We start from the raw sequence: 13,399 nt of genomic DNA on the forward strand, positions 1-13,399 counted from the left end.
AGGGAGACACAGAATCTGAAACAGGCTCCAGGCTCTGAGCAGTCAGCACAGAGCCCGACGCGGGGCTCGAACTCACATACCGCGAGATCGTGACCTGAGCCGAAGTCGGATGCTTAACCGACTGAGCCACCCCGGCGCCCCTCTCAGCAAATTTTCCAGTGGTGTCCTTGACACTAGCTTTGTGCATGACACATTCCTGAGTACTATAGGACTGTTAGATAATAAATGTGTTGTTTTAAGTAAGTTTGTGGTAATTTCAAATAGCAGCACTAGGAAATTGCATGTACCTTCCCCGCTGCTATGTCATGCCCTCTCTTTTCAGATCCCAGGTACTCTTCTGTTCTCAAAAGCAGGTACTCTCAAGAAGGATTTGACATTTACATCTTAGTGTATGTTGCTTTACCACTAATTCTTACATTTAAGCCCTTTATTCATTTTATTGAGAGACAGACAGACAGACAGTGTGAGTGGGGGAGGATCACAGGGAGAGTCAGACACAGAATCCAAAGCATGCTCCATGCACTGAGCTATCAGCACAGAGCTGGATGCGGGGATGTGGGGCTTGAACTCAAGAGCCTATGAGATCATGACCTGAGCTGAAGTCAGAGGCTTAAGGGATTGAGCCACCCAGGCACCCCCATTTTAAGCCCTTTAGAATGTGTACTTTGTTAAAGAAATTTAGGAACGAACAAGTAGGTGGAGAACAATGTTCTGGGAAAGAATGATCACAATTTCCCCTCAATCACTTGTAGCTAAAAATCCATTCATCTTGCACTGGTCAACCTTGACCACAATGAATGGTATGATTTTGAGGATTTGGTAATCCTTTTTTATTTTCTTCCCTTCTAATGACCCTCCCCCGAGCTAAAATGAGCTGTATTATGGATGCATAAATATTCGGTGCCAGCCTTGTCTAACTACAGACTTGGTTGTTTTGTAAATTTAATTTGTAAACTCGCTAGTGTTCCTTAAGAAATTACTATTTATCAGGCGGTGATGGGTTTTATCTACTATACTGCAAGGAGGAACTTCAGAATTCTGCTTATGTCAATAGGAGGAAGTGAACTTACCAGGTTTTCCTCTTATTTCTGTTAGTATGCATTACAGCTGAAAGTAGTTCAGGTTGGCCAAAAACTGGCAGTGAAGACAGTTCAGAATTTTCTCCCACTCTACGGGGATTCTAATATTTCACAAAGCTTCCCTTTTCTACCTGCTCTATGTTGACAGATTTTTTTTTTTTTTTTTTTTCTCAGCAACTTTTCAAGTGGTGTCCTTGACACTGGCTTTGGGCATGACACATTCCTGAGTACTATAAAGTTGGGTGGTAATCATTGTTTGAATTAGTTTTTCCTTAATGTAAAGAGACTTATCTATAGGCTACAAAGCCTCCATTTCTGAGGGCTTACTCAGCCTTACAATTCAGTACGTTCTGAGTATGCGTAAGTGGGTTCCTAGTTTATAACGGGTCAGCAACGTTCCTCTTACTGGAAAGCCCTCGGTTTCCACTGGATGAAAACTAAACTCTCCTCTTTTTAAAGGCAGGGATTTTTGCTTGTCACCAAAAGCCTTCCTTTCCTCTGTCACATCTCCAAGTGGGGACTGTCGCTGTTTCTCCACGACACTGACGCACAAAGTCACTGTTGAGGCGGCAGCAGTCTGAGAACAAGCCAGCTGGGTTTCCCAGAAAGCTCAAGTCCAGGACCTAAAAGCGTCTTTCAAAATGGCAGACACTGCAGGAGCGTGTGAGTGGGGACGCTCCAGGTGTCCGCTCAGCAGCCCCGGGAATCCGCAGGAAGCGCCTCTGGCCGGTAAAGACCCACAACGCCCGCGTACCTCAGCTTGGGTTGGGATGGGAGACGCTCTAGGCCGCAGCCCAGAGAACAAGAGACCTCGAAGCAGAGAACCCAGCACGGCCGTTAGCTTAGTTTGTAATTAACCAGGCTTCCGGCGCACGCGCGGCGGGGCAGCTTCCGGCTTCCAGCCCACCCCTCAGGCCCTGCCCTGGACTGGGTCTACCTCCCGGGGCAGCCTAGTTCCTCCTCCGGCCCCGCCCCCCCCGACCTAGTCCTCCTCTCCACCCTTAGGCCCCGCCTCCCTACCTCACTACCACTTAGGCCCCGCCCCCTGGCCCTTCATTCCCCTCCCCCCTCCCTCCGTTCCATTTAATTGTTGGATTGTCAGCGCTGCACTCCCGCTGGCGGCCAGCAGGGGGCAGAGTTCGAGCTTGGATTTTTCCGCCGGGCGTCCCCGGGGAAGCAGTCGCGGAGTGGGGGAAGGGAGGGCGGGGCGTGAGGACGCGGTTCGGTCGGCTGCTGCGCTACTTTTGGTCCCGGCTCCGCAGGGAGGCCGCGGCTGCCGCATCAGAGCTGACGTGGGGGCGACGTGGGGCCGCCGCCGGCGCCGGCGCCGGGTTGCTGGGCGGCGGCGCCGCTCCTGAGCGGCGGTCGGGCTCGCGGTCTCCACCTCCTCCCGTCCGTAATCAGTGACGAGGTCCGCTACGTAAATCTCATCGCGGCGGGTAAGTGGTGCGTCGGCCGGGACCCACAGACCTAGGAGCCGGCGACGCGGCGCAGGAGGCGGACGCAGGAGGCGGAGCGGAGCCGGGTCGGGGGCGTCGGGGGCGCGGGGCAGCGGGGCCGCCGGAGCCAGCGGGGGAGCGGGGAGGGCGGGAGCAGCCCGGCCACGGGCACCGGCTCCGGGGCCACCCGGCGGTGCGGCGGCCGCTCAGTCTCCGGCTCAGCTCGCGGACTGCCTTCGGGTTAGTAGCAGAGCTCTCCCGATAGGACAGCGGGGCTGGTCTGCTCTCTCAGCAATCTTGACTCCTTTTGAACTTGGTACAAGTTGGACAAGTCTTTCGGAAAAAGCCTTATTGCTCTGATGAGTGTGGTCCTCCCTCTTTGAGAAGAAAAGGAAGCGAGAAGTAAGGACGTTGGTTTTTATTTTCACAGCCGACGATTAGTAGCACTTTTGTCTCAATTTTAAGTACTCAGGTTAGATATAAATCAGCGTTAACCCCTTTCTTCTCCGAAACAAGAGTCGGGGACAGCAGTGTTGAGTCACTGGGTCTTCACACACGATAGACCTGATGATATAGTGCGAAGACTTTTATGATAGCCGAGAAGGAACAAATCCGTGACAGCGAACAGAAATTTCAGGTTTTGTTCTGTACTTTAGACGTTTGCCTTTCTAGAACCACCTAGCAAGATTCCCAGAACTTGCGGAAGAGGGAATAGACACATTATTCACCTTACTGCCTATTACACGTATGCTAGATCCCTAACTTTGAAATCGCTGAGACGTTTCCTGCACTGCGCTCAGCAGAGCAGCTGTCAGCTTACGATCACATTTTCGGCAGTTTTGACTTACAGGATCAGCCTGAAGGTGACTAAAACTGAGAGAGCCCCTTTTAACAGTACCTCTTACCCACGTAACTTCTTAAAATGTCTTCCTTTTCAAGCTTAATTTGGCGGGCTGATGAGAGTGCAGCCAGCCTCCCTTTAGAGAAATACAAACCTAGATGCACAGCGATAGAGGTCCGGTATGAAAATCGTATTAGATTACATTAATAATTCATGTTCTCTGGTTCCCCTCCCCCTTCCCTCCCCCGCCCCGCTTCGGATACCACATTTTTCTCCTGGTCTTGGTCCTATTTTTGGTTAACAAGCTGCTTTCCCTTCACAGTTTTTAAATCTTTGAATTTTTTTCTCCCAAGGAAGGCAAATTGCAAATAGTGTGTTTTGGCCAATAAAAGCTAGGTAATAAAACAATAGTGTTTAAAGAACTGCTTACTGATCCAGATACAACTTTAAAAAAGATATTTAAATGGAAATGGGTTTGATCTTGAATGAGTGAACACTTAAAGCATTGTCATATTAAAATAATTACACAAACATTTTTGGTATGAATCTGTAAATAGATCAGTGTAAGCAGATGCTTTCCCAGTGACTTTGCTGGTCAACCTGGTATCGTTTTGGTGAGTATGAAGTTGTAATTATACCGATGTTTGTGTACATATCTTGTAAGAGTATATGAATAAATTTTTATTCAATGTATAAACACAGAGGAACTCTTCAGTGTTTGTTTTTGCATTGTCCTGGAAAGTTAATAAAATTTGCTTCTACTGATGAATTTAACAAACTCCAGACTCCATGGACCACTTTAGTTTCCTACTGAGGCAAGTCGTTACATGATCAAAATATGAAATCTTGTTTAGAATTCTGGCCATTTCATGAAAAGTAGGTTATTAACATACATAAGGAATCCTGACAAACTTGACTAGTATATTACATATATTTCTGATCTGTTTTCTCCAACTTGATATTCTCTCCAAGTGAATAATGAGCCAGAAAATTGAGCCAGGTTTATTGTTGAAGTGGTAGTCCGTTGGAAAGCACTCAAATGCCCTGTTCCATATAGATAGATTTTTTTAAAGTAAAACTGAAGAATCCTAACACTCAACAGCTGAACCTTTGATATTTTGACATGTAATCAACATTGGTCATTAAGGAAATAAGCCTGAAATATCTTTGAATTCTGTTAAGTATTTTCTGTTGAACTAATGGATTCCATATATGTATTAAAAAGTCAACTTTGAGAAGAGTTATTGTACATTGAATGCAGTTTCAATATTATCAATACAGATAGATTATACAAGTAAAGATTTCAGGGAAAGTTTCTCATCCAGTACACATAGGTAGAAAGAAACATTTTAAATCATTTTGTTAGCTTCCTTTTAGAGACTATACAAGATATTGTAATATATTTAAAATACTTTCTATCCTGAGAACTGTGCAATAAAGAGTGCACTGTTCTTAAGAGTAACTCCTTTCACACATGGGTTTTCTTTTTCTGATGCTTTAGGATATCCAGGAGAGAATAAGGGAGAGTGAAGAGGAGAACCCAAGGATAACACTAAGTGTGATTTTATCCCACTAAGTGGAATATTACTCATGAAGACAACTTGAGTCTTATTGGTATAATTCAGTTATAGCAAAGTTTAAAAAGTAAAATATCGATCTTGCACATCTTTTGATTGACCTTGCCAGGAGTGTTAGAGGAAATTGTCAGCAAGGTGAATGTAAAACAGTTTTGAGGAAAAGCATAATCTAGGAAGTTATGTGGGAATTTTGCTTAAAGTCTATTGGAATAACTCACTGGTTAGGGCGGATACTTGCCTCCGAGAAACCTCGCTAGGAGCTCTTTTGTGAGGCTGTTTTGAAGTATTACAGCTCTCCCAAAGTGGGAAGCATCTTCATGCATATTTTCTGAACACTGATAACCAGACCAATTAAATGTCAAAATCATGTGAAATTCTTTTTTTTTTCATTTTTTAAATTTTTATTTATTTTTTTTTTTGAGAAAGAGACAGAGCACAAGCAGGGGAGAGGCAGAGAGAGAGGGAGACACAGAATCCGAAGCAGGCTCCAGGCTCTGAGCTGTCAGCACAGAGCCAAACGAGGAGCTTGAACTCATGAACTGCTAGATCATGACATGCGCTGGAGTCAGATGCTTAAATGACTGAGCCACCCGGGTGCCCCAAAACCGTATGAAATTCTAACAATGGAGCTCGTGTGATTCTGATATTTTGCTTTGAGAATTTCATAAAATAAACTCAGTTTTTTCAGTTACCTTATTAAAGCTTTGTTTTTATTTTTTATTTTATTTTATTTTTTTTAATTTTTTTTCAACGTTTATTTATTTTTGGGACAGAGAGAGACAGAGCATGAACGGGGGAGGGGCAGAGAGAGAGGGAGACACAGAATCGGAAACAGGCTCCAGGCTCTGAGCCATCAGCCCAGAGCCTGACGCGGGGCTCGAACTCCCGGACCGCGAGATCGTGACCTGGCTGAAGTCGGACGCTTAACCGACTGCGCCACCCAGGCGCCCCAAAGCTTTGTTTTTAAACACAGCAGACTTAAATTTAGACTATCCAAACTCAAAGTCAAATGTCATACAGTCTTGCTCATAATCTCAAATAGCCTCAATTTTTTTCATTGATAGCGCAAAATGATTTTTTTTTTTTTTTTTTTTTTTTTTTTGCTTAGAAGTGTTTTAAACTGGAATTTGTGTCCTAGCATTGATATATGATAAAAGCTTCTAGCTCAAGTGTTGGAAAACTGTATCATGCATAAAGACCAATATACTGTATGTGGACAGTTGGGATGCATTTGCTCTTCTTTATACTGATGGAGGAATTAAATTTAACACATTTAAATATGTTTCAGCACTTTGAAAGGTAGCAGTTTTGTTCATATACACAAAATAGGACCTATCTAGTTAAGTATAATAACGTTGAAATTCATTTCTCTAAGTTTTAACTAATTCAAGTGTCTTATCTACTCTTTCCCAGATTTACTAGTCACTGGAGTTGTATTTCATGTAGATAAGTATTTAAAATGTACTTAAAGTGCAGTAATATGCTGAACAAGAAAGCCCTGCAATGACTCTAGTCAAGCAAATAGCTCCCACAGAAGATTTTTAAATTTTATTTCCTTCCCTGAACTGGTGGTAGTGGAGAGGGTGGTATTTGGAGAGATGGAGGTAGGCGATGATTATTTGAATTTTTTCATTTCCTCCCCACAGCCAATTTTGCTGTTCATTGACTGTCAAATAGCCAAAGGCAGGTGCCCGGTGGGGAGTAAATTGAGAAAGTGATACTGAAATAGTTAATCCTTTGGTGATTTTATAAAGAGTTAAGATTTCTTAGACAGTAGCTCTCTGAAGCAGTTAAATTGGAGTGGCCTTGAATCTGTATTAAAAAACCACTTGATGTTCTGTTTGATTCATGTTTAAAATATTAAAGACATTATTTACAAGTGTTTCAATTATTTCTAAGTACTGTTCCTGGGTACTTCTGTTTTTACACAAAAGTGTAAAGAATGTTATTAGAAAGTTATTTTAACTTTGTGTCACAATGATTACAAAACTTTAAAAGTGGTATAATGTCCTGTTACTGCTATCCCACTTTGTTTTTCCTGGATTCTCCTTCACCTAAAATGCACAACAAGCGTAGGTTCATCAGTGTTAACTTAAGGTATTTGGCTTTTTGGAATTAGTTCTCGCTTCTAGCCAGCCCTACCTTTCCCTAACTTTTTAATCGTCATGATTGAAAAGAACCAGCTTTATATGCACTTCTATTCTTCTTCCCTTATCTTTCAAACCTTACTTGCTGTTGGTATTTAAATCATGATTAACCTATGGAGATCTCCTACTTTCCCAAGGAAGTAACACCTTGCTTCATCCCAGAACCAGAGAAACATTGTATTTTTCTGTGGTCTCTCTTTCTGCTTCCATAAGAGGGAATACTGCCTTTTATTCCATGTTCTTTTCTTTTTATTTTGACCCTAGTCCAAAAGCAGGACTTTTTTTTTTTTTTTAAGGAACTTGCCTTTATTGTCTTTCCAAGGCATTCAACTTAGTTTTCATAGAAGCAGCTCTCCTTTTTAAATCTTTTAAATCTATTTAATAATTTAATCTAACATATTTAACAGAATATCAAAATTACAATAGTAAGTATGGCTGGCATAATCAAGTCTGGTGATAAATATGACTAACTCCACAGCTGTTAGGAAGAGAAGTGCTTGGGAACACTAGAGAATAACTTGTGGACGTTATACTGTAGGTTTTATAGAAGAAATGGAGAACATTGGCTAATAACAGAGAGTTGGTTGGGGAGGAGGAAGTTGGTTACGTAAACTTTTATATTCTAGCAAAGTTGCTCAAGAAGTTTGATTCTTACATAAACCTGATTTTTCCAAAAAGTTAAATTAAGATAGAATGTAATTAACCACAGCATGGTAGATACTCAGATTTTGTAAGTGTAAATATAATGCTGTTTTTCTCTAATCAGCATATCTTAAATCCCTGTTCTGGAGAGCTCTATATTAAGGGGTGTTTGAAGCAATGAAATTAATTGAATCTGTATGCTGGAGAATGAATAGAACAACACAATGATGAAGAGTAAGGTGAATGTCAAATGTTATTTTGGTATTCAAACCTAATATATGATAGGAAATTTTTATCAGTGTAAGTGGTTTTTCTCCAGATACAGCACAGAAATTCACATATAGGCAAAGATTTTTTAACTCATTTTCTCCCTTAATATAAGCTCTTATTTGTCTATAAAAAACTAATCTGTGATGTTCTTTCTACTCTAAAAGAGAAAATTTCTTTAGCAGATAGGACCTTAAAATTATTTTTGTAGAAAATTGGTAGTATACAGGACATTTCATCAGTACCCTTTGTGATTTTTAGGCATAAGGAGATCAGCTTAAAAATGATAACCTCGGGGTGCCTGGGTGGCGCAGTCGGTTAAGCGTCCGACTTCAGCCAGGTCACGATCTCGCAGTCCGTGAGTTCGAGCCCCGCGTCAGGCTCTGGGCTGATGGCTCAGAGCCTGGAGCCTGTTTCCGATTCTGTGTCTCCCTCTCTCTCTGCCCCTCCCCCGTTCATGCTCTGTCTCTCTCTGTCCCAAAAATAAATAAAACGTTGAAAAAAAAATATTTAAAAAATGATAACCTCAGACTATATCATGAAATATGATGAATTCAAGGGGTATGTTTTAGGCTAAGTAGAATATTTATCATATTAAGCTCAGTATGAGAACACATTAGGATATTTGTGCTCAAAACCATTCAGGTGTTTGGGTATGTGGGAGCAGGGGATGCTAAGTCAATCCTTGTCTACCCGAGGATAGCATGTTCTAGGACATTAAAACCAGATTTTGGATGAGATCAATAGTATACAGCTAAGTTTTTCAAAGTATGCATAGTTTATGCTTTAGTAAAATGGGATCACCTGGTTTACAAATCCCCACAAGGTAATTTTGGACTTGGAAAATTGATGTAATGGAAAGGTTTGGTATACTTTAAAATCTGAATGCTTTTGCAACAAACTTTATGAAGCCTCTACCAAGTACCTCAAATTATAATGTCAGAACTTTGGCTATATATATACATATATATATTTTAATTTTTTTAATGTTCATTGATTTTTGAGAGAGAGAGAGAGACAGAGTGTGAGCAGGGGAGGGGCAGAGAGAGAGAGGGAGACATAGAATCTGAAACAGGCTCTAGGCTCTGAGCTGTCAGCACAGAGCCCAACGTCGGGCTCAAACTCACGAGCTGTGAGATCATGACCTGAGCTGAAGTTGGACACTTAACCAACTGAGCCACCCAGGGGCCCTGAACTTTGGCTATTTATTAAGGCAAGGGGTCTATTGGAGGATTTTGAATAAGAAAATAAATAGCATGTTTGGATTTGCATTTTGAGTAGACTGTTGTGGTCTAGTGGAGTGGATTAAGAGGGGTGAGGGAGAGGTTTAGTGAAGTTATTATAGGGAGAGATGAATTGCTTTATAGGGAGGCAGTTATTGCTTTAATCATGTCAAATAATAAGTTTCAGAACTAAAGGAGTGGCAGTGAGGACAGAGAGAATACAGCAGAGTCAAGATACAGGAGACATATTTATTGAGGCCCATTAAGGTAATGGTCCTTGCTTATATTCCAAGCACAGTTAGACATTTTGTGTTTATTATTTACATTTTCTCCTCACAACAAGATCTCCATTTGACAGGAAAATAATTCTTGGAGAAGTTTCTAATTGTCTGAGCTCATATAGCTAATAAGCAATAGAACTCAGGTTGACTGTTAATAGTGTGTTTTTATACCACACATTGTTGCTACTAGGCCATGTTGGAGGACTCCCAGATTGGGTGGCTGGGGTGGCTGAGGCAGTGTTGATGTCAGTCACTAAGATAAGAGTACAGCAAGAGGAAAGATTTGAACATTTGGGGCTTGAGGATCTGTGAGCAAACCATTAAGAGATATATCTAAAGGCAGGTACATATGGGTTGGAGCTCAGGAGAGAAAAGTGTAAGCTGGATATGAAATCTGAGATCTATCAAGTAAGGATGAAATAAGCCTAGGGAGTGTGGGGGGGAGAATTTTATGATGGGAAGCCTGGGAATACCAGCCTTTACAGAGTGGCCAAAGAAGACTGAGAACAAAGGGCTGGATAATTTGGAAGAAAAGCATGAACACGGTGTCCTAAAGAGTTCAAGGAGGACAAAATTTGTGGAGTAGGAAATGCTGTAGGAATATAAAGATAGGGACTAGAAAGCATCCTTTTAGATTTGGCAAGCAGGCAGTCAATCTGTGATGATTTCTTAGACAGTAGTTGTGAAGAAATCATTCTTTGATAAGCCTGAGTCAGAATCAGTTTTATCTGATGGTCATTATTTGGGTCCGAGACTAGTCATTTTCTCATTTTCTCTTGATATCTGTGGTGGCCGAAGCTCGTACTTTATTCAATGCTGATTGCCTCTGGGAAGAGCAAGTGGGTGGCTGTTCCTGGACTTCAGTGAATACCTTTTGCTACTTTTTGAATTCTGAACCATAAGAATTTATTACTAAGTCAGAAATTAAACAAAGAAAATGGTATTTCCAAGAGAAATATAGAAATTAGTAGTTTACTTCTCTCTCTCTTTATTATTCAAATGTTATTAGTATTCTTTGTTTAAATGTCTGTCTCCCTCATTAAAATGCAATCTCCTGGAGAGTGGGGACATGTTTATCATTTGAAAGGCCTGGCATATCATGGGTGCCAATCACTGTTTAATAAATAAATGGTCCCTGCCTTTAGGTTACACAATTTTTATGGAAGGTTAAGATGTCCCCATGTAAAACGACAGTAGAGTATAGCAGAATAAGATTTAATCCAAAGGACAGCGCCATCCTCGCTTTTTGTTCATGTTGTAAGTAGCCTGGTTCAAATGACCATCTCCTGTTGTCCCTACGCTGGGGGATGGGGGACAGATGGTAGCTATAACCATTGCCCTAGTGCCCTCTGGCCAACCTGCCCACTCAGTTTTAAAAGGACACCATTTTAGAGGGGGCCACTTAGGAGGGAACCCTGAAAGCAGTATGTCTGTAGCTAAGCACAACCATTGCTGTTGAAGATGCCTGTAAGATACTTAGGGCTGTGGACATTTGTCTTTTCCACCTCTAAAATAAGCGCTCCCAATTCCTTTGTCTTTTTCTTTGCCAGTTTTACTTCATATTTTTAAAGGATATTAGTAACAAAAAATGGGTTTTAATTGGTAGAGTGTCTAAAACAACTTTTTAAATGGATTGAAGGCTAGTGGAGGAGATTTTAAAGGAACTGGTAATATTTTACTTAGAGTTAAAATTCTTTGACAAAAGCCAATTTTGACGGGCACCTGGGTGGCTCAGTTGGTTAAGTGTCTGACTCTTGATTTCCACTCAGGTCATGATCTCACGGTTCATGAGATAGAGCACCTCATTGGGCTCTATGCTGACAGTGTATAGCCTGCTTGGGATTCTCTCTTTCTCCCTCTATCCGGCTCATGAGTGCGTGTGCGTGCTCTCTCACTCTCTCAAAATAAATAAACTTTAAAAAAAGAGCCAGTTTTAAATTTAAGGTAAATAAAAAATGGTTGACAGATTTGTTGCAGTGGAATGAAATTTAAGTAAATGATAAATTCACTCCATTTATTAAGTGATTATTATTTAAAATATAGCTGATTCCATGAACTATATGTAGCATGTATTAAATGATTTAGACAACACTACGTTCTCTTTGGTAGAAAATAACCTTATAAATAGCTCATGATTTATGTTTTAAATTTTTTTCCTAGAACAAAATTGCATAGAAGTGAGATTGAAAAAAAAATACAGACTTGTTTTCAGCTTTCTATTCTTTTTTTTCAGTTTTATAGAAATTAGGATATTCTCGGGTATTCTGTTATCGTTTTGAGAGACTTTTTTTGAAAATAAAATGTTATGATCTCCCAATTCAACATCATAATTTTTCTGCAGGATAAATAAAGAAGAAAACGGGGAAGGAACAAAGCATTGATTACAAATGTCTTAATAATGAGCAAATGTGGCAGGAAAAAATATATTAAGACAAATCTAAGGTAGGTGGATATATGTTTTTCTGTTCTTTTGAAAATTTTGCTTAGGTAAAAGTTAAAATAATGGATAAGTGAATAATGTATATATGTTAACATGCATCCATAAATGTATATGTATGTGTATATGTGTATATTATACTAATAGAGAATGGTAGTGTGTACCCAAAGTGGTCAGCCATTCAATTAAGACATTCATTCATCTTCTACCCTGTACTGTGCTAGGCAATGGGGGGAGCAGCGAACCTTTTACATTCAGCTTTTTTTTGCATGCTGGCCTTTTCATTTAGAAAGGAGACCATGTATAAGGATGTGGACAGAGTCTTAGTTTTTTTCCTTGCCTTTAAGCTATGCTTATACCTAACGTAAAACAAAAAAAAGTCTCTACCATATTTCTACAAAAATCCATATAGAGTTTTTCAAGTTTTCTTTTGGCTGCTTTCAGAGACCTTCTGGTTCATTTGTTGGATCTAGCTTTAAAAAGAAAATAAATTTTCTATGACATTTTATGTAAAACTCTTCACAAAGAATAGAAAGAACTAATACTTTTTCCTTTTGCAGCTGGATTCTATTTTTAAAATTTTACAAGTGGAAGCACAAGTTCTGCAGTGTAGTTTGTCTTTGCAAATGGAATACAACTAAGCTTTTAGAAGTTTATTAGTTAATCAAACACTTTAATTAGGCAACTGCCTTTGTCTTATTTTTCATTTAGGTATATTTGACCTATATTTCCTTTTCTCTTCTTTGTTTTCTTTTAAAAACACTTTCATAAGTACCATGATAGCATCCCTTTAAAATGTTTTCCCTTTTTCTTCTGATTTTTCCTTCTACTAAATGTTTTATATGTTCTTGATGCAAAGGGATCCTAAATAACCCTGGTCATTAATTGCCTCGGTATTTCTATAATTATAAATATAATTTTATGAATATATGCCTTCGTATTCATTTCTAGAAGGTATATAATAGGTTGTCTACCTATTGTGTTGTACTGTACAAATAGTACTCTACTGCTGTACTTCAGAAGTTATTGCAGTGTGATGTAGTTCTATTAAAGTTCTGGAAAATAACAGAGTAAGCAAACAAATACAGGTCTCTCACTCTGAAAGTAGTTCAGCCTAGAAGTCTTTGAAAATTGTGCTAATGGATGGATCTTATTATTTTAAGACATAGCTATGTTAACATTTTATTAAACTGAATCCTGATATATTCAGAGCATATTGGGGTAACATTTATTTTTCTATCAAAGAAGAAAATGGTTTGCATTTCAGAAGAAATTTAACCTTCATAAAAAAAGTATATTGTTACTACTATTAATCATTTATAAGTTCAAATATGCCCATTTTAACAATCCTTATCTGTTTTTTAGAATTGTGGAACCAACTACTTGCCAGTATTTTGCTTGTTATTAGTTTATAGTGCTTAATGGACTTTTGTTTTTTTTTAGTTTTTTATTATCTTCTATGTCTT

General features: G+C 39.7%; 1 protein-coding gene across 19 annotated transcripts in view; it reads left to right on the forward strand.

The window, feature by feature from the left end:
- Positions 1-1,702: 1,702 nt before the first annotated feature.
- The window catches only part of CREM (cAMP responsive element modulator), a 70,819-nt gene continuing 59,122 nt past the window's right edge, over positions 1,703-13,399 (forward strand). For 14 of the 19 annotated variants that reach the window (XM_045465532.1, XM_045465533.1, XM_045465537.1 and 11 more), the window contains exons 1-2: positions 2,220-2,518; positions 11,838-11,938. In XM_045465532.1, the coding sequence (XP_045321488.1) occupies positions 11,895-11,938 (44 nt within the window). In that variant the 5' untranslated portion in view covers positions 2,220-2,518; positions 11,838-11,894. Of the gene's footprint in view, positions 1,809-2,214; positions 2,519-2,690; positions 2,921-7,672; positions 7,691-11,837; positions 11,939-13,399 lie in introns of those variants that run through there. The other 5 variants (XM_045465534.1, XM_045465547.1, XM_045465535.1 and 2 more) reach the window with 5 other exon arrangements.

This window comes from Leopardus geoffroyi, chromosome B4 (assembly GCF_018350155.1).
Source record: "Leopardus geoffroyi isolate Oge1 chromosome B4, O.geoffroyi_Oge1_pat1.0, whole genome shotgun sequence".
Taxonomy (NCBI): Eukaryota; Metazoa; Chordata; class Mammalia; order Carnivora; family Felidae; genus Leopardus; species Leopardus geoffroyi.